This window comes from Cyprinodon tularosa, unplaced genomic scaffold, assembly GCF_016077235.1.
Source record: "Cyprinodon tularosa strain WSP-4 unplaced genomic scaffold, ASM1607723v1 ctg61, whole genome shotgun sequence".
Classification (NCBI taxonomy): domain Eukaryota; kingdom Metazoa; phylum Chordata; class Actinopteri; order Cyprinodontiformes; family Cyprinodontidae; genus Cyprinodon; species Cyprinodon tularosa.
The window spans coordinates 369,893-391,705 of NW_024039352.1; the positions used below are offsets into that span (position 1 = coordinate 369,893).

General features: G+C 38.7%; 1 protein-coding gene across 3 annotated transcripts in view; it reads left to right on the forward strand.

Annotated features, from left to right (window-relative positions):
* ehbp1 (EH domain binding protein 1) overlaps positions 1-21,813 on the forward strand; it is a 186,223-nt gene that overhangs the window by 38,198 nt on the left and 126,212 nt on the right. For 2 of the 3 annotated variants that reach the window (XM_038307428.1, XM_038307430.1), the window contains exons 6-10: positions 13,666-13,847; positions 15,942-16,081; positions 18,531-18,650; positions 20,078-20,215; positions 21,479-21,743. In XM_038307428.1, the coding sequence (XP_038163356.1) occupies positions 13,666-13,847; positions 15,942-16,081; positions 18,531-18,650; positions 20,078-20,215; positions 21,479-21,743 (845 nt within the window). The remainder of the gene's footprint in view (positions 1-13,665; positions 13,848-15,941; positions 16,082-18,530; positions 18,651-20,077; positions 20,216-21,478; positions 21,744-21,813) is intronic. The other variant, XM_038307429.1, reaches the window with a different exon arrangement.

Genomic DNA, 21,813 nt, shown 5'->3' on the forward strand with positions numbered 1-21,813 from the left:
TTACTAAATACAGATAACTCAGTTCTCTGAATGCAAATGTTTGATAGGGGTGTTCTTCAATTTAAGCTCTGGGACTGTTAGCCAATCTAGCTAGCGGTCTTTAAATTACCCTAATGACGTGACGATGCAACACAAGAACTACTTCTGTTCTTACTTCAAATAAAGTCTGATCACCTGCCTTTATACCCAATACCCACAATAACCATTGAGGATGGTGGTAGCATTAAGCTAATTGGGCTTCACCAGCAGCTTTCGATGTGATTAAGAAGTACAGAGTGTTTTCATGTCCAGAGAGTTAAAGGGGAACACCTTTTTTTTAACATTGGCCCCTTCATTTTACATTATTACATCATGTTCTACTCACCCATATGAGTTTTGTGTCATTTGGAGCTGTTCTGAAGATATTCATAATGAATGAATGGTAGCCGGCGTGCACGGATGATGTCATACACACTCTTATTTGTTTTAAAAATAAATCAATATTTAAAAAATATAACCACGGATGTCTGGAGGACAGTGATTCGCCTACATGTTATGAATGCTGGCGTACCATAAAGAATAAATTAACAGTTTAGTTTTTGCCTTCAAGTCGTTGCCCATAGGAAGACGTTACTTGGATATAACCTAACCGAATATCATCAGAACGGCTCCAGAATATACAAAACTCATATGGGTGAGTAGAACATGTTGTAATAACGTAAAATCAAGGGCCCAGTGTAAAAAAAAAAACTGCGTTCCCCTTTAAAGGAGAATTCCGGTTTTTAACACTTTTAGCCCATTTTCTGTAGTGTCCAGGATGAAATCGAATGATCAACACCAAAATTTTGACAATTGGTTCTGTCTCTGCTTTTTGGCTCATGCAGAATCCCCCCCTGGCTGCTTCAGAATGGCTTCCATTGTGCATGTCCGATAATGTCCTTAAAACAACCTTAAACTTTTAAAATATGCTACTCACCGGGTCGTCAGCGCTGTTCAATGACGTTCCAAAAAAAGTTTCGTGAAGAAAAACCGTTCCTGTCTTGTTTTATTTAGCATTTTGTAAATCCCAGAACTATTTTTTCCGATACATCACAACCGCTTATAAACTTCCGCTTCCCGTTCGAATCTGAAGCGTTGCACACTCCAGACCACTAGTTGGCGACAATGTCTCTATATACTCCTCCTCAGTATATTCCGGTTCAAAACGGTATCCTCTACCGTCAAACTCAAAGTCCAATATGTCCTCATCAAGAATCCACCTTTCGTATTCCATTTTCAGAGTTTTTTAAAGTGTTTAACAGAGACGTTAGCACCTCGACGTCGGAGTACACAGAGTGAAGCGAAAAGACTACAACTAAGTGTAGTCTTTTCCCCATTTCCGTTTCCGGTGGCGGAGGGATATTGACTATTCCAACAGAACTCAATGGGATTTACAAAATGCTAAATAAAACACTACAGGAACGTTTTTTCTTCACGAAACTTTTTTTGGAACGTCATTGAACAGCGCTGACGACCCGGTGAGTAGCATATTTTAAAAAAAGAACGTTTAAGGTTGTTTTAAGGACATTATCGGACATGCACTATGGAAGCCATTCTGGAGCAGCCAGGGGGGGATTCTGCATGAGCCAAAAAGCAGAGACAGGACCAATTGTCAAAATTTTGGTGTCGATCATTCGATTTCATCCTGGACACTACAGAAAATGGGCTAAAAGTGTTAAAAACCGGAATTCTCCTTTAAGTTTAAAGTTTGTGTTTGCATTAAGGTGTCTGGTACCGGTCTAGCTAATGGAACTGAAGTGAAGCTAATGCAGAATAATTCCAGCTTCCTGGTTTAAAGGGTCATCTGAGTTTCTGTCTGCCTAAACAGATTTGACACATTTTCTCATTTTCCATTGTTAGTTTCTGAGTTTTATTACTGAACTTTACATTAAACTGGTAGTTTTGGGGGTTTTTAAAGCTCGACTGTACCCTCTTTCAACAGTGGTCTGTTGACTTTACGTGCCATCACCCGCACCTCTTCTCAGTTAACTCCAATCAGACTTTCCCTCCTTGTCTTCATCCTCATCTCACCTTGTTTTTGTTGTGATGTATTACCTGCTGATGACGGGTGGGCCGACACTCCTGATGGTAAGCGTCGGTTGAACAGTTATCTCCTCCGTCTCGGTTATTTATTTTGTTTTCTACAGACTTAAGATGGCTGCTTGCGATGCAGACATGCCTGTGTGCCCCGCCAAACACCGGCCTCTGCAAATCCCCCTGTTTATCCACAAGCTTGACCCACTGGGCATGAGTGGGTGGCATATAGAGGCTGGGTGTCTAGCTGAAAGGAGATGTGTGCATGCATGCAGGCGTCTGTCATGAACTTTGCTTAAACGTTTGTGTAGGGTGAATCATTGAGATTACCGCCAGAAAATCCTCTCTGAGTACGTGCAAATGGCTGTTTTGATACTAAGATGCGAAGGATTGAACTCACACGCAATGAAAACACACACACACACACACACAGAATTCCGGGCAAATGGAGGCAGTTGTTCTGCTAAGTGACAAAGAATAAGGGTCTTGTGATGTCCTTGGATGCCATTTCCAAGCCAGCTTCTGACAGTTAGACTGATCCATAACCCTGTTCTGTTCTGGAGCTTTGTCAGAGTATCACACACAGAGTTGCAGGTGTGTATTTGAAGTTGATTTTCATACTATTTGAGCTGTCTAAGGGAAGATAAGGTGCATTATACAACAGCATACACGTATATAATTAGGAAAGCTGTTTTGAGTCCCTTCTCAAATTTAAACAAAGATTACTGTCATGCATAGCAAAAATTGCTGATGCATGGTAAGAATATCACAAGAACCATTTTGGTTCGTTTGTAAATGCACATAAATACAATCTGCAAACCATTTTATTCTTTCATGGGAAAAAATAAGAGTTTCAAAGAACAAGCACTGAACCATGCACCACACACACACCAAGGCACACCGGCTTCTTATCCAATCCCTTCACTAATTCCCTCTTGGTAGAAGGTGTTCATTGTTTCTCTTTCATTCTAATCTCTCCTTCTCCTTTTTTTCAAAATCCATATTAGATTCTCTTTGAGTTGGTCACAATCAGAGGCACTGGAGCAGAGCATCACCCTGCTAATGCTCTTTGTCTCCCCAGATTTGTCACTTAGCATGGAGAGTACACCTTTGTCATGGAGCAGGGTGGGAGAGAGGCAGATTCTCACTTGGGGCAATTGTTTCTTGTCGGAGGCTATCTTAACCCCCCCACCCCCTTAAGCAAATCAGCTTTGCCCTGGATTAGAGGCCTATCATAGCCATGTCAGATCTCAGCCGGCTGCCAAAAACATCTAAAACAAACAGATCCTTAAAAGTTTGAATTGGATGGAAATTCCTCCGAAATATGATTCCACGGTCTCATCACCTCGATATCACCATTTGATATCTCTTGAAAACAGATGTTCTTGTCAGATTAATCATTAAAACCCTTGAGCCTCTTAGTTTCCCATATTACCTCAAAAAGAAGCTGGAACAAGATTGGGCAACATTATCCAACCATCATCACAGCACTAAAAAGAAAGGATCTTCTTTAGAAATTCAAATTTTCTCCTGAATTTCTATTAAAAGATAGAAATGTGAACATATGAATGTCAAACACTTAAATAATTTGTGTTTTAGTTCCATGCTGTGATGTTACAGGATGCTGAACAAATAAGAGTATGCTAACACTTTTTCGCATCTTGAAAAACTGTCAACAGCCTAAAAAAGACAATAAGTTGATCTTTAAGATGTATAATAAGTCAGTTCTGAATTGGTGTCAGTTAAATCTATATTCCTAAATTTTATGAACCTTGCTAATTCTGTTGGAAAAAAAAAAAGAAAATAGGAATCTAAATGCATTAAGACATGCAGGTAGAGTTTAAATAAATGACTTTGAAGATTTTGTCATTTAAAAGCCTTTTTGTCATTAAAGATTGTCATTAAGTCAATTTTTATTGGCTTCCTTTCCTGTGGGCCATTTAAGAGAATTTGGAACTTAAATAAAAAACCTAGAGTTTTGCTTCTTAGAAGTTACTTTTCTGTACCCTCTTAACTAAAGAAATGTGATTTTGTCTCTTGCCCTTTAACTCTACCCAACAGTATAGTCACACGGTCCTCTTTATTGTCGCCAAATCAACCTATTTCTTACTAATTGACAATACAGCTTGAGTTGCCTACTGTTACAAAGTTTTTCAGGTTTTTTAAAGTCTACTTTAATGTAAGTAAATCACACTTGAGAATTATTAATAAAAACCCAAATGGACACAAGAGTTCAGATGTCCACTGTCAGTCTGACGTCTAAACTGCTGTTTCATTCAAGCAGAGTAATCAACACATGATCTGGTTCCTCGGGGGAATTGGTTGGGTTATTCTGTTTAAGTTTTGGCGTCAGAGTGACTGTTTCTGATTTCACCATCAAGTGGAGGTTCGTTTGGAGGAAAAGTAAAAACATTTTGCTGGTCCTCATTCTCTTTACAGTTAGGTTATGGGTTAAGGTGTGAGTGAAGGTTAGGGCGAGGTATTCAATAGTAATGGTTTGGTTATGGTCAACTGAAAATGAATAGGAGGTAGTGCATGGTCCTCACTTCATATAGGAAGATGCGGTTATATGTGTGGGGTTGTGCTATTGGCTATTTAAGGCCTCTATGATGACCAGAGATGGTAAAATGGCAGGAAAAGTGATGAGCAAGTGCTTCACAGACCGGGAGTGAACTCCAGCTAATCCCTTCAGCCTATCTTCCTCTCTCCCCGTCCTCCTTTCCCCTTGTACACCCTGCCTCATTTTCCCAAGATATCTCTTCTTTCCTCAACCTCTTGTTGTCCCGCCCCTAACAGTTGCCTGTCTTCCTCTCTCGTCTCCTTTACCTTTCTCTTTTGCCGTTTTTGGACCACCTTCCTTCATTCCATCCAGCCCCTCCCGTGGCCTTTTCTCTCTGCAGTAGAAGTGCAGAGCCAGGGCTATTGCCTGCTGGTAATTTATTTTCCCATTAGCCCCCTGTCTGAAGTGCATGCTCTGGGTGTGAGAGCGTGTGTAGGGGGGCAATGAGGGCCACCCAAAAGAAAGACCCAGAAAGTGGAAAAGAGGAGGGCACCCTGGACACACTGATAAGACGAAAGAGAGGGAAGAAGTGGCGATGGAAGGAACAGAAATGAGATAAAGACAGAAGATATCAGCCTGGTGCCCATCTAAACAAAGTTCGGACAATGTAGTTGAAAAGCGGATGATTCAAATGTGAGGGATCTCTGACGGCGAATTAATCAATCCATCGAGCAATCCACTAACTGTTGGCTATTATTCAACCAAAACTGTCTAATAGCCTCTCAGTTTTAAAATCAAACCTGATGTTTCCTATAGTTTTAGGTCATTTTAAACAAAATTGTTTTGACAACTCACAAAGAAATCTTATGTTAAAACATTTAATAAACTGCAGTTTATTAAATTAAAATAGGTGATTTTTTTCTTTTTTATGCAAGACAACAACTCACTAACGTACAATAAGCTGTAAATAAGTACTGACTATTGAATATTTCATAATCAAATAATCCCTCAATAAATCCATCAGATTTTTATCCCAGGCATTCCTAACTATTTTCTGGACTTAGTAGATCTTTATTAATACATTAAAGTTTGTCCAGAATCTGAATGTCTGTTGCAACCCTTTAAAAGCTTTTGTGCATCATGAGGCGTTGGTGTCCAGTAGGGATGAACTTATATTATATATATATTCAACCATCAATATTGAAGAAAATTCAAGGTCGAAATCATTGAAAATGAGCCTGATGCAACAGAGCCTATCTGTTCAGTTGTTTCTATAATAAATGTAAGGTAGGTATAAAAATGGTTCTGTTGTGAAACATTGTTCCCTTTTGGATAAAAAAAGTTTTTTATTTTATTAAAATAAGTTTATACGTTTCTCTTGTCATTTTTATATTCCCATGGCATCGAGTATTAACTATTTTCCTTTTTATCGATTTCCAGTTTCAAATTTTACATCTTGACTGCCCTGCTACAGGGGGAAATGGGTGTGAGACATGAAGCCTATGGGCCTGGACCAGGGCTCTGCAACCTGTGACTCTGGAGCCGCACTAAGCTCTTAGGAACCTCTAAAAGGGTTCTTAATAGTAGCTAAAAATATTATATAGAAGTAGGGTTGTCAAAAGTACTCGGAAAAAGTATTGATACTGAAACATTGTATCCGGATACAATACTTGTTTTTAAAAGTATCGATACAGTGCCACCACCAGTGGCACCTAAACAGTCATTCATCTTAAGTGCAGAATAGAGGACAATGCACTTTCAGAACACTGTGTGATTGAATAATTCTGTGCGCTTTTCAGTTTCAGACTGTTTTTTTGTAACAGTTGCAGCTGCTGAGAATTATTTTTGTTTCTTAACTGGTTTGGCTAGTTATATTGTTATGTGTGTAAAGCATAGCCAAGAAAGGAACACTTAATTTTAATCTTATAAGTTTTTATCAAGCTTTTTTAATATTGTGCACAGCATACAACCTCAAAATATTGTTCTTATTGTTTATTGTATTTATTTATTGTATTTTCTTTATTAATGAAAATATTTCTGTTGAATTTTGGAGTCTTTGTTTTTATCCTTGTGGTATCGAAAATGGTATCGAGTATCGAATATTTTCCTTAGTATCGGTATCGAGTTGAAAAGTTTAGTATCGTGACAACCCTATATAGAAGACCTTGTGTACTATAAAACAAAAATTTATCTTAGAAACTAATTATTTTTAAAAAGCCTATTGGAGAACAATGTTCACAACAGAATGACATTAAAATAATCAGAAATATATGTTTTAGAGCCATTTTCCTTTTAATTACCTTGGAAATGATGCGATTTATTAATTTTGCTTCTGTGTTTTCTGATTTGCCAATTGGCTACGTCCTCTGGAAAACAAATCATAAAAAATAATGCAATCCTGCTAACATTGTACTATTTAGCTATTAAGTTTACTGTGGAGTAGTTTCTCTTGATACAACCAAATGATTTTCTCTTTGATTGTCTTATCGTATGTCTTCCTTGACAACTGCATGTTAAAGACTTGCCTAATTCATACATTTTTCCCAGAATTCTTTCATAGAACCAAGTTATGTTGATCAGGTTGTGTTATAAACACTAGACTTAAAGCATGTTAGCTGCTTTTGTCTATTTTCTAGTTTATTTTCCAATCCCAGCTTTTTTTTTTTTTAAACCATCTTTTACCCCATACCAAGATGGCACTCTGCAAAAGACATTTTCCCTTTTTAAATTTTCCCTTTGTTCAGGTCTAAAACACATTTGGGGGGGGGTCGCTAAAATCCCATCAACCTGTTTTTCTGAATGCATTCGAATGCGGGGCAGATTGAATCGGCCTTTCCCTTTGACCATGTACCAACACACAGACAAGAAAACCATTGGCACAGTTCATTCCAATATTCCAACTATTGTTATTGTAATTCCTATAACCAAAGTGATAGTATTGCATGGCTTTTATGTCTTTTGTTGCTTTTAAAAAACATATAAAAACACACAGCTTTGGGGGGAGAAAGGTAAATCCTCACATATAATAGTAGCAGATGAATAAATTGGCCTTAATCTCCGTTAGCATGTGTATGTGTGAGTCCATAATGCCTATAGTGTGGCATTCATGGTTGGTATGTAAAAAGGCCTGCCTTATCAGTTATCAGGGGAGGCCAAATTGACACAGAGGAATCAGTCCATTGTGTGTGGATTCAAAGAAAGATGTGAGCACATTGGATGTCTCCATTTCCAATAACTGTGACCTTGAGGCAAGAGGAATAACACCTCCAATCTGCTGACGCTCAGATTCAGACTCAGCCAGCTGATTTTTTTTTTTTTGGGGGGGGGGCGGGGGGGACTAATCGGTGCTGGCTTTGGATTATTCTCCAGGATAAATTGAGTTTGGCTGGAATTGTTTCTGAACCTCGAATATAGATTACAAAAGGAGTGGTTGCATTGTTGAGTGTGGCGTGTCTTCTTTAAGAATATGTAAAATGATTATGATGAAAGAGGAAACTATGCATATATCACATCTAGTATCATGAATATTGAGCGTAATTAAGGCCATCGTAAGATTTTCTAAATTCCTGGAGCCCTATTTGTTACATGGTCCAACACAAAGTAGTGTCTTATTGTGTAGAAGAACGATTATGCATGGTTTTTGATGAATAATTATCTAATCCTGGGCCAAGTTTTAGTATTTAGACAATGTAGTCAACACTTTGTTGGACTGGCTTCAGTTCTTATGTCATTCTTTAGTCTGATGTTCTCGTTTTCCTTGGCCAAATGGCTAGAACTCCCTCTAACTGGACAAAGGGCCTTAAGGAACAACAGTTTCTAGGTTTTTTCCCCCCACAATGTGTTGGATTTCTATCCAGACTTTGACTAGAACGTTCTAAGACATGAATAGGTTCTTTGAGAAGAGATTCAGCTCCTGAGGATCACGCTCTGTGGATATGATGTATTCAGAGTTAAGTGCAGTGTTTGTGTTTTCCATCTGATTTTGTTTAATATAAAAAAAACTATTTAAAAACCAATAACCCTACTAGTTTTTACTTTTATTTTTTTTTAGTTTTGGATATCTGGAGCTTCTGAGGTATCATGGCTGCATCGGCTTCTGCTCTGATTAATGTTCTCCTTCCCTGCGCTGTCGTTTTCAGCTACCTTTTGCTTTATCCCCTCCTGTTTTGCAACAGCGCTTTGTTAGATGTTGAAATCTTGGGATGTTGTTTTATAACCGACTCCTTCAAATTAAACCCTAATAAAAAAAAAAGGTGTAGGTTTATCGTTTTTAATGTGGAAAAGTTTGAACGCCGTATGAGAAAAATCTCCTTAACCGTTTTTCCTCGAGCCGTTGCCCTAATCTACTGTGTTTGGAGGTTAGTTGACCTCATCCTGTCCCTTCTTCTGCAGTTCAGCAGTGTTTTGTTTTATGGTAGCAACAGGCTTAAGTGAGATTATCATCTGCTTGATGTGAAACCAGTGGTTCGTCACTTATCAGCCCTGTAATAACAGAGCCATGGTTTAATCTTCTGTCTTCGTCAACAACACATTCAACTTCAGATCGCTTTATTAAAAAAAAGCAGTTGGGCAACACCTGTAATGTGGAGTCGTACTTCTATGACATTGAAGTAATATATATATATAAGTTGATCAGAGATCATTGGAGATGAAGTGACCTTTGTTAAAACGCGATCATTGATTGATGTGCATTGGCTACTTAATCTTTTTGTTGATCATGCGCTAACAGTGTCCAACTGTTAGTGTGTGTGTGTGTGTTTGTGTGTGTGAGAGAGCTCAGGTCTAAACAAAAGCCTCGTTCTCTTAGCACTCAGCCTAATTAATCCATCTCTCAGCCACAAAGGGGTCCCTTCCCCTCCTTTTCTCCAGCGCGTCCCATTGGCATTTTAGGGTAGAGGGATTCAGCAGGACCCCCGGGCACCCTCCTGCCCTGACCCCTGCCCCCCCACCAGGGGAGCATCTGTGGATCGATCCAGGACCAGCTGGCACTAGGGGGGAAAAAGGGCAGAACCGGTACTCTAAAGCACAGTCCACCTCAGCGCACACACACACCTCTATAGAAGCCACTTGTAAAGAAAAGCGACGGTGAACAGCAGCAGCAGCAGGCAGGTTTGAAGCCTGGTAGTTTAGTTCACTGATATAACTTTCCTTTTTCCTACATTTGAAGCCTTGACCTTTAGTGGCAGAGTGCATTTATAAAGAGTTGTAGCTAGGGGGCGTCAAAGAGCTATCCTCACTCCCTCTGCTTCACACACTGTTTATATTACTCTTAAAGTCCTTCTGTTGGCTCAGAGTAGGAGCATATTGATAGTCCTATTCTTTATGTAATAAATGAAACTTTTGTATGGTCCTTCCTTTCATTTTACATGTTGTCACATCCTCCTAGTGGCCCTAATCCTTGTTACTTCCCACACCTCTCAAACAGACCCTGATTGACAAGTAGCATCCAGGAGAAACTGAGAAAATTTCCACGACCCAAATCTGTTGAAATAGTTATGCGGTTCCTCTGCTGGAGTATTTGCATATCCTTAACTGATTTCCTATTTCTCCACACCCCTCCTCATTTTGTCGCCCCAAACTGCTTTTCCAAATCTCCTCTTCTTAAATGTTTCCCACATTTAACAAATTCATTCATAAAAAAATCTGCATGCGCTATTAGCTTAGTATAAGAGCATAGGGTGTAATGTGCAGGGAGATAAGAGGTGAAAGGAGAGTTTTCCTCCTCCTTCTTATCCACCTTTGCTATTTTGGACAGGCGCTGATACGATGTTTTCATGGCGAAAAAGGCAAGGCTCAAATGTCAGCACCAAATGTCAAGTGGCCTCGCTAGTGAGTTGGTTTGGTTCTTCTTTTTTTATTTAATCACTGGTTTGAGCATGGTGACAGGTGGAGAAGAGGAGCAGGCAGAGATGGGAGAGATGGACGGTGCAGAAGGTCAGATTAGATGGTCTGTTGAAGAAGATGGAGAAAATGGAAGGAAGGGAGTGTTGAATGAACTTCTTGATGCTAGGAAGCCTTAAAAGCTTTTATAGGAAATGTAAACATGTTTGAAGTTTTTTCTCTCACTCCTCAAAGCAGTGAAAAAGTCAGTATTTAATCAACTTCTTCTGCTTCTTTACTTTCTGAGGTTTGTGACTTTTGTCTTTATTTAAATGCTGTTTAGGGCTCGGTATCCAGAGCTTAAAAATATGGAAATCTTTTCAAAAGGAAACTATATTGTTTATATCTATGTTGTGTCAAAGTTTTACTTTTCATTTCTCATGTTAATCTCGTAGTGTTTGTTAACAAATGTGCCGGTGTCACATTTGGGACAAAGCTTGGATTCAGAGGAGTTTCTTTTTTTTTTTTTTATAATTATTAGTATTCTTTTTTACTTTATAAAAAGAAAAACAACTCAAGATAGATATTGTATATATAACCATTAAGCTTCCAAATATTGAGATCCAACACAGAATATGATATAGATATTTACAGCTCTGGATAAGTATGAAAAAAGAAAACAAAACTCAAAAATATTTCCAGGTGTTATTTCCTGTATTTTCTTTTTTTTATCTTTAAAAATTATTGTTTGGTTTGTCTCAGCATTTTTTATTTTTCCACTTTTTGTCCTCTTCAATCATGGTTTGGACTATGTTTCCAAATCCTGTTCAACAATGTCCATTTCTTAATTTTACTCAATACCATATTATTTAGTTATTGATAATAACAAAATGAAAGCCTACAAAAAAATGCATGAAAAAAACCCCCAACAGATTATTATTATTCTGTCATGTTTATAAATCTTGCCCAGTTTAACATTTTAGCAATAATTGCTAAAAAAAAGAAATCCTAAACTACATAAAACAATCAACCTCTGTACACAAATCTGTAGAATATCCGTCCGGAATTTCCATATTTATATTTGAAAATAAGCCAGAAATTGAAGAAAAAAGTATAAATTTGAGTCAAAAAAGTATGGAATGGTAGAAACCTTTAGTTTCTGTCTATTTTAATACCTGATATCAAAGTGGCATACAAAGCAGGCCTCTCTACCTCTTCACATCCAGTGAAGGAACTTTATAGCTGACCTGTGGATTTCTAATCTCCGTTTGTAGCTTGAATAGTTTATCACCTTATTACCAAACGCTTTACCACTCGGAACTGATACAAGTTCTGTGTGGATAGGTCTCTCTGTGTGTATATGTGTGTGAATAAATAACCTGCAGTCCAAGGCGATAAGGCTGAGATTGAGTTTTTCCCCCACAGTGCCAAAGCGTCTGAGCTGAGTGTGGGGTTTTGTGTGTGAAGACATCAGGAAACGGCCAACGTAAAGAGCTGGTATCAGTTTATCTGGCACAGGTGGCAGACTGTACGTCTATATGTATATGTGCTCTGGAACTGGTGTGCTGTGAAAGAGAGCTAGCCGCCCCGCCTTGCCTGCTGTTGTGCACACGAGAGGAGGAATACTCAGAGCTCGATCCACAGCTGAGACATGGCGGTGTTTTACTGCGCTGCAGAACCAGCATCTGGATCTGCCAGCATAGTTGGGTGCTGTTTTTTATACAGCCGCCCAACGGAGATCTGCTGGATACAGACATTTAGAGAAGAAATGTGTGCTTTCTACTCAAAGCATTTGGTGGAGAGAAGGCAATATAAATCTGGTGTTTTCTCTTCTTGTCAGTGGTATTCACTTACAGTGTTTATATCCAGACTTAAGGCACATTTTATCAGAGGGCCGAGAAAAGCTAGGAACATTCTCATCTGTTTTAGTTTCTACCAGTTCTGGAACAAAGTGTTTATTTATTTTTTCCCCAATATATTTATTTAATTTTCTCTTTCAGGACAGAACAAACTTACAAACAACAAGATTAACATTATAAACATGTACTTATACACACTGTTTATTTTACTTTTTACATAGGTTGATAAGGGTTTAGTCCTGACCAACCGATGGGATCAGCTTTCTTCTTGATGTTTTTTCCTTTCGATCACCTCAGTGTTGGAGCAAAACAGCCTCTGAAACAATCGGTTGAAACTACATGATGTTGTTCGCCCTGCTTTTAAACATATCTGTTGAAAAGAAAACCGAACCAACTGACATTGGGAATCTTCTCCATATTAAAGGTCTGCTGGACAAATCCCTGGACTCACCAGCAGTAGTAATGCCTCCAAAGCACTTAAAATCCCTTGTGGTACATTAATAATTTCCTATTTGATTTAAAATATACTCCCGGCTGCTCCCAGTCTGGACGAAACCAAATTCATGTGTCTCCAACAAGCTTCTCGGTCAGGTCGGGGGTCTGCCGTTGAGTTTTAATGAATTGAAAATAATGTGAGGACTCTATTTTGTTGGTTGACACAAGTGGCCTTTTTGTTTTTTTCTTAGGGCAGGGTGCCGCCATGTTTACAATCAATGCCATAAAACCTGAGGTCAGTTCCGAATTTGAAACAGGATTTTAATGAATTTATATTAAATCCATCGTTCTTAGGGTTAGGTTTCCCATCCACCAATGAGGAAAAGGGATAAAACGAAGGTACTACAGTAGATTCAGGTATCAACTCCACTGACATTAGGGTTTTTTGCCTTTGAAAGAGCTTTTATTGGCAATTGGAGTCAATGACATTTAAGTAAATGAAGCTTCAGATAAGAGAAATAATGAAAACTTTGAATTGTTGAAATTTTTTTTAACAGAATTTAAACTAGGGGAAACCAAATCTTTTCCACTTGAGAAGTTCTGGAGAGATCATATTGACGGACAAAAACATTTTTCATCTTAAATGCAAACTATTTAGATTTTTTTTTCTTTATTTTGCTATAATTACTGCTCTAAGTAGGTTGCATTGTCAACTAAAGGTATGTTTTAGAGTCTCTATACTCCAGTTAATGATTAACCATGATTAATCTGCTACTGTCTGCTCTTCTTTACTCCTGTAGCAGCCTTACAGAGCCCCTCACTAGCATAGCGTAGGCTCCTCCATAAAGATATTTGCTTCTTTCTGTAAATACAGTACTGGTCTTTATGTAAATATATAACCTGCACCAAAAGAGCGTTTGTTGAACGCCTCAATGTGACATTGAAAAATGTTGACTTTTGTCCTAAATCTAATGTAGTGTTCAACTTCTTTTTCTGCAGGAATCTCCCTCAGGACGGCGGAAGGCATTAGCCACCAGCAGTATAAACATGAAGCAGTATGCCAGTCCTATGCCCACCCAGACTGACGTCAAACTCAAATTTAAGCCGTTGTCGAAGAAGGTGGTGTCGGCAACGCTGCAGTTCTCCCTCTCCTGCATCTTTCTGCGGGAGGGAAAGGCCACGTGAGTAAAATCAGCTCTGTTAATATTCCAAAGATCTAAAAAAACACACTCCTGTTCTTATGGCTTCCAGGTTCTGTTTAAAATCCTCTGCTTGAGGTTTTATTGTGTAAGAAACTCTCAGTCTGTTTGCCTGTTTGTTATTCATCAAAATATGACAGCCTTTATTGTAAACTTTCTTCATTTTAAACATCCCCCTTCCCCCTGCATTGGAGCGCAGCGCCGAGGCCTTTGTTGTGTCGCGGACGGCGGGTCGATGGCGCGTAACCCTTGTTAACCCTTCTGGGAATGATGTCGGCCACACACAAACAAACCCCATCACACCAGTTCAAATGAGCCTGTGAGCCTGGGAAATACCAAACACAAAGGGGAAAGAGAGAGAAAAATACAGCAATTATGATGGAGCAGTGATATCAGGAGATGGAGGGGAGGGTTAGAAGGCTCCATAAAATACCAGGAATCATGTAAGGATGGTTGAGAAACAGTCTGAGAGGAGAGGATCGGGTTCGGTCAAAAAGGCTAAAAGGCTTGGAGTGGATTGGAAGTTTTTAGATGTTTCTAACTCATGGTTGTAGAAATGAAGGGAGTAAAATAAGAAAAATGTCACATTGAAGCGTCCTTAATAGAAGATGTCTTTCACTAGTCAATAAATTCACATAGACTGACCCATTACCTTTACGTGCTTCATTTTAGGAACGTCACAATCAGGATCCTGTCATTTAGGATTAGATTTTTACTGATACAGAGTCCAGTTATTTAAAATCATTGCCATATATATATGCTTAGAGACTCAGCAACCTCCACTTTCGAACACTGTGCAGCATCTGTTTTTTAACTGTGACACATATTTCAACGGTTGAAATAAAAAATAAGAATCATTTACTTTCATGTGGATTTACGTGTTCACGGGGATGGACGTCTGTGTCTTCAGCAGGCGTAGAGCTAACAGAACTGGCAGTGTTGCGAGGCAAGGGCTCAAACATGTACGGCTGTAAGCCTTCTACACCAAACCAAGCTTCTGCCGCCCTGGCGTCCTCTTCCACAACAACTTCATCCCGCTTTCCTACTCTAAATAAAAAATGGATGACGGAGGAGACTCATCCACGACCTCCGACACTAAACTCTCCTCCTCTTGCATGTTTCCTCTGTCCATAGCGTTCCTTGACAGTGTCGTTTCTAAGTCACCAATTTAGTGCTACTTGGTCCCAATGGAATTTCCCATTGGGAAGCTACTAGCACTAAGTTGCTAACTGGTTAGCATGATGCTTCCAAGACAGCGGCTACAATCAAACTTGCTTGCAAACCTTCCGCCACAACAATCCCGCCCCTTTTTATAAACAACCAATCACATTTACTTTATTCACTCGCGTAAAGTCCTGCACCACTCGGGAGAATTCTGAAATGCAGCTGTTGGAACAGCCGTTTCCCTACCGCTTTAATATATATCTAGTCTTATACCAACCTTTGTCTAAATCACTAAATACACCGGACGCGTAACAGCACGTAAGCCCAGCAAAGCCACAAGCACATGCTACGCGTATCACAGCTTCCAGTTTTGAACAGTAAACTTTTACTTGCACTGGACGTGTAATATGTTCATTTCAACGCCTGTATTTCGCCCATAGATAGCGACACTGTAGAAGTAGCACCTTTAAATTTAAACGTTGTAATATTTAATAGCTTGTGTTTTAGCTACTTTCTATTAAGATCTCAAGCAAATGAAAAGCTTTCTAAGAATATCTCAGAATGGTGCGGATCAGGTCAAATGACAAAGAGGTCTCTAAGGCCCATGCTAATATATAGATTATTTTAACATCAGTCTAACCGATCCTTGATATCTTTGGCAGATATTTTGGCCAATTCTTTGGAGCCATTATTGCTATTAACAAATCAAACAACATCCACAGCACTAACCTCAAGGCATGGCTGCCGAATACACTACTGAATCCATCAATGTTTCCACATATTGGCCAATACGATAAAAGAAAAAAATGGCGGTGGTCGATGTATCGGTCAATCTAGTATGGAGCTTTAATGCTTGTTTGGGGTTGGTGTCTCTTTTTTTACCATTCGTAATCCTGAGATTTTCTGTCCCAGTGACGAGGACATGCAGAGCCTGGCCAGCCTGATGAGCATGAAACAGGCTGACATCGGCAACCTGGATGACTTTGAGGAGGAGAACGAGGAGGATGAGGAGAACAGGGTTAACCAGGAAGAAAAGGCCGCCAAGATCACAGGTAAAAACCAAGAGGAGCGGTTTTTACTCCTCAGAAAAGAACAGCAAATGTATTTTTTTCTTTTGGGTCCTTTTAAGTTGTTCCAGGTATTCCAACTTAAACAACTGAAATATTTGATTAACAATGTGAAAACGCTCAGTCCCTAATGTTTAATAAATCTTTCCTTTTTGTTTATTTTCTGGTCATCATTTACATAATCACTTGTATGAATTAAAACATTTTCTGATAAGATATTACAACTTTAATCAATGACTGACACCGATATTCACTAATACCATACCAGCATATATCATATGTACTTCTATTATTTCATTGTGCAAAATTCCACAAACGGAGAACGACAGTGACCAACAATAACTGACCTATTTATCAGCTGATGTTAAACCATCAGCTGATAAATAGGTCAGAAGCAGATACAACCGGAGTCTCTTTATGTTGAAGATTTTAGATTTTAGATTTTAGGGCTGCAACTAACCATTATTTTACCAATTGATTAATCTGTCAATGATTGTATTTTCATTAATTGGTTAATTGGTGGGTGGCAAAAGGTCCTTTAAAGTAGATTTTATACTGAATATAAAGCAATAGCAGCTAAAACTCTGTCAATTTAGGAGCTGGATAGCATATATTCACAGAGAATTCTGGCAGAATTGCTGCTCTGATTGGGCTGCTCTTTTAGCTGATTACATGTGTTAGACTGTAACCAGTAACCAAATTATTTGACAATTATTTCAGTAATTAATTATTCTTGATCAAGCCGATTAATAGTTTCAGCTATAATTTGATGCATGCAGATATATTTATATAGATGGATGGATAGATATTTTTTGACTTGATTTCTTATATCTAAATTGCATCCCTAATAAAATGTAATGTTGAAAAAGGATGTATCCACTGCCAGATTTATTGATATATTGACTCCTTTTTACTTTCCTCAAACTTCTGGCTGTAAAACCAGGATCTTATCGGGCGGGGGTTCAAGCTTCAGGGTTTGTTTATGTTGCAGGTTTCCCATCCTTCCATACTTACAATGCTCAGGATTCCTGCTATGGTCTAGCATCAAGGCCTCGCTGCTTCTTGCTTTGCTTAATCCAACTTTTTAGAGCAGCTCCTCTTCACGTTAAGCTTCATGCCTTCTTCCTTTCTTCTCCCCGTTTTGCTCCCCTTCTCATTTGTATGTATATGCATTGAGTGCCTACAGCAACGCTCCAGTAGCACGCATCTCTGAATCAAAGGCTGAGCCAAGCTTCCACAACTCTGTGCATTCACATTCCTGCTTGAATTCTACCTAGGGAACAAGCCACCGAGCGTCTGGAGTATTAATAATAACACGAGGCTAACTGGAGCGTTCTCTGGGAACGGCGGGCTCTTTCTGTCGTAATTTTTATGCCGAAGGGAAATATTTGAATTTGTTTTTATTAAATAAAGCGGCTAACTCTTTGTTTTTTAGAAATGAGAAAAAGTAGAATTTTAAAGGAGATTATTTTAGTGTGACAGTAAACAAAAACAGCCTCTTACTGATTGGTTAAATTATCTGTTGGCCATCTTCTGGTTGGTTGGAAACACCACCTATCTGTGATATTTACTCTTTCATATCAAGCTACAAAAAACTCATAACTAAAACACATTTTATTGGATTAGATTGCCATTAAGGTCACAAATAATATACACTGCAAGGATGATCTAAAAATCGGAAATCATTTCTTAAAATAATATATTTAATATAATCATTTGACTAGGTAAATAAGATGATCTGCCAATGGAATGAGTGCCCTTAAATTCAGATCATTACATATTATGCATTTGAAATAAGAGACTGCTATTGTTTTTCTTGTTTTGGAATGCTCTCATTCCATTTGTTTGGAATGCTCTCATTCCATTTTTTTGGAATTCTCTCATTCCATTGGAAAAAATCTGGAAAAAAGCACTTATTTTAAGAAAAATTAACTTGGTTTCCCTTCCCTCTTCTACACTGGAAAAACGATCTAGAAATAAGTAAAACATTCTTAAATTAAGTGTATTTACCCCTAATATGAGTAGGTAAATGAGATACTTTGCCAATTAATGAGTATTTTTATTCTTAAAATAGGATAATTAAATAATATGCACTTGAAATAAGACAATGCAATTGTATTTTCTTATTTTAAGTGTAAATTGTCTTGTTCCATTGGCAAGATGTCTCTTTAACCTCCTCAATCCAAGTACAAATGCACTTATTTTAAGAAAAAACGCCTTATCTAGATTTCGATTTTTTTTCCAGCATGCAATGGTTATTTAATATTTTCCCACTTAGTTTAATCCTTTTGGTTTTTTTCCTCTTTTTTTAATGTGCGTTTATATGTATCTGTGTCTGTTTGGCTGCAGGTGAATATTATGCATAACAGACTGTCATTATGCATTGTTCACTTTTCTTCTTCCTCCCTTCCTGTATTGGGCCTTTCGTTTACAGAGATAGTAAACCAGTTGAATGCCCTCAGCTGCTTACATGGGGATGATGATGATGATGATGGTGTTGGTATTCCCAAGCGAGCAAGCAAAGCAACAGCTAAGCCTGCTGCCTCTTCCCAAGGTCTTTTTTCCACCTTTCTTTCACCCCAACTCATCTCCCTGTTCTTGATGTGACGTCTACCCAGCCATTACATCTTTTATTTCTTTATAGAAAAGGCTTAAGTTTTTTAATACACCATTAAATTTGGTTATATTCCAGCATTCAACCTTTATTGGTTCCTGTTCCGTTTGGTTCCTTTCCCCTTTATCCTGGTTGTCATTGGTATCGTGGTCGTATTGTGGTCGTGTGATAATAAAATTTATTTTACCTCATTTGTTGTCCTTTTCATGGTGTTTTAAAAATCCGTAAACATCAGTTGGTTTTCTTTCTTTGTGCCTCCTGTTTTTTGTTTTGTTTTTATACCTTGTGACCCTTTCCTTTACTGCATTTGGAAGTGAACCAATGTTGGTTTAAATCTTTCTTGGCTCGTTCCAGTTTTGGAGCACTTAGCATCGGTTTCTTCTCTGCCATGTGAACATTTTACAATCTTTTTCAAAAGATAATTTACAGAAAATTACGATATTTTTGTTACAGTCTAAGTCTGAAAATATGTGGATTGATAATCCAATCATTGGTTTGATGTTTCATCTGACTCAGATTGATTAAAGATGCCTTAATACCCAGAGAAATGCAAATTAACAAGGTAGCAGATTGACCCTGAGCCAGAGTCAACATACCTAATTAACCCTTTTCTCCTTGGTATGTGTGGAACAGTCTAAAAAACGGAGCAGTATTGGCCTAATTTTTTAATTAGAACTAAGAAAATCTCTCTCCTTAATCTTTGGGCTCCTTCCTAGCACCTCATGGAAAACATTTCTCTATGGTAAACAATCAAAAAGCAGCTGAAAATGGCAGCCATGTAGGTTTGACACAACTTGCTGCTGCATGGCATATTGGCTGCCTCCACTTCACTTCACATCACAACATATAGGCCAGGAGACATAAAGGTTACTCACAGGATTTTATGTCCTCATTCAGATCTTCTCAAAGCTCCCATGTAGCGTTTCTTGGCGTCTACTTCAGACACATTTAGGATCTTTTCAAACTGGCCCACACCCCTGCCGCCTGGGAACGAGCTACAATGAGCATGATTAAGACAAAGTAGTCAAGCCTTTGACATCTCCAGTTAGGATCTCCATAGCAACCCCATGCCGTTTCCAGTCTCCCACAGAACCCCTCCATACTGCATAACTTTTCCCACAACGCCACTGCATTAGACGCCCCGACAAGTAAGGGAGCTGCAAGCAGAAGTTTAGACGGCATTCTCCTAAAACAAAATCAAAACAAAAAGGGCTGAACTTTTTGCTTCTGGTTCACTCCAAGTGCAGGTTTTGGATACCTTGGTTTGTGGATGTCTGTTTCTTGAGTTTTGAGAAAGCTGTGTTGGCAGGCTCTTTGACTTCAGTGTTTATTGGTTATTTATTCGTCTTTCTCTTGGAAAACAACAGAACTGATCAACAAGCTGAACTTCCTGGAAGATGAGGATCAGGACGCTGTTCCTGCCATGACTACCAATCCCTTCGATGAGCCCAACACTGACCTTCAGTCCTTCCACCTCAATCCGTTTGGCGATCCGGATGAGGAGGGTGAGTGCAGACTACTAGAGCATCTGTTTTACTTAACTTCACTGAATCGTCAATGTGAAGTTGGATGTTTTTTGGAAAGACCAATCACAGAATCTTGCTGATTCGTAGGTGACCAAACATTTATTTTCCACCACAATTTGCAAATAAATTATTTACAAATTCTACAATGTGATTTACACGATTTTGTTTCTCATCGTTTTCTCTCTCATAGTTGAAGTATACCTTTGCAGGGTTATATTTATATTTAAAATCAGACAAAATTAGAACAGTGTTGACATTTGAATGAAGCTTAAACCATGAAATAATTGCCAGAAAATGTAAATGTTTTGAAACTAGAGTTGTTATTGAAAAATCTGACCCCTGGAAATCTGAATTAATGGAATTAGTTATTTGTATCATTTATGATACATTACATATATTTGTGGAATTTATCATTGATTTTCTGTTCACTACATGTGACTGATTGTATAAGTCATGTTTTTCAAGAACATCAACATCACACCATTGATATAGATGTCTCAAAAACTCATGAATCAAATGATACACTTGGTGTTAAACGGTGAAATTGCCATTAGCACCTTGGATTAGCATTTAGCATTACTTCCCTTAAGGCTAAAATCTCCTTAAAAAGACTTTAGTGTCACCTGCATGTCTCACCCTTAACATAAGCTGCAATCATTCAGCAGAAATGGGTCAGATTTTGGGGTTTCTGACCAGCAACTTGTTAGAAAACATCCTTTGGTTGGTAAGCCGTGCACTTAAAAGGGTTGGAATGGACGTAGCAGTTCTATAGTGCCACAAAAGGCTTTGATTCAGACAGCTTAACCAAATAGTCTGAAAACCTGATAGCCAGATGTGTTGGCTTAGTGTTGTTTAAAAGAAACACTTTAACACATCATCAGAGTCATTGCTTTTAATGTGCTCCTTAGTGGTAACTTTTAAAGCCTTTGTCAAAGGTTTTATTTTTGTTAATTATTATTATCATGTGAGACCTTTTAAGATATTGATTTCTACGTAATAAAGTTCAGGTCTGTGAGTGAATTTCTAAAGAGAAGGCAGAATAAATGTGGTGAGCTAAAACACACTGAGTGATGAAGTGGGCAGCAGAGTATGTAATGCTTAGCTAGTTCCCCAGACAGACTGCAGTCAGATTTGTTTTGTTTCTCTCTGCTGTCTGGCTCTGCACTTGCTAACAAAGCTCCTGTCACGTCTAGTGGAAGACGTGTCGTTAAAGCAACCGGTTCTCTCGTCCTTATCAAACAGAGCCCCCCTCCCAGCCGGCTCAAAGACAGCGACTCAATGAGGAGTCCTTCCACGACCCCGACGACTCAAACCCGTTTAATGATCCCGATGGAGCGGAGACCCGTTCATCTCCCTTGAACCCCTTCGATGAGGCCGACCAGGACCTGCAGCTCCAACCAGACCCCGAACCCCCCAGACCCAAGCAGAAGAAAGGCGTTAGGCCTGTCGACATGAGCAAGTACCTGTATGCTGACACCTCTCACAATGAGGAAGAAGAGCTTGATGAGTAAGACTTATTCATTATCATAATGCTGGTTTAACTCAAAATTCTTTCTCAGCAGAATTTTCTGTTTAGA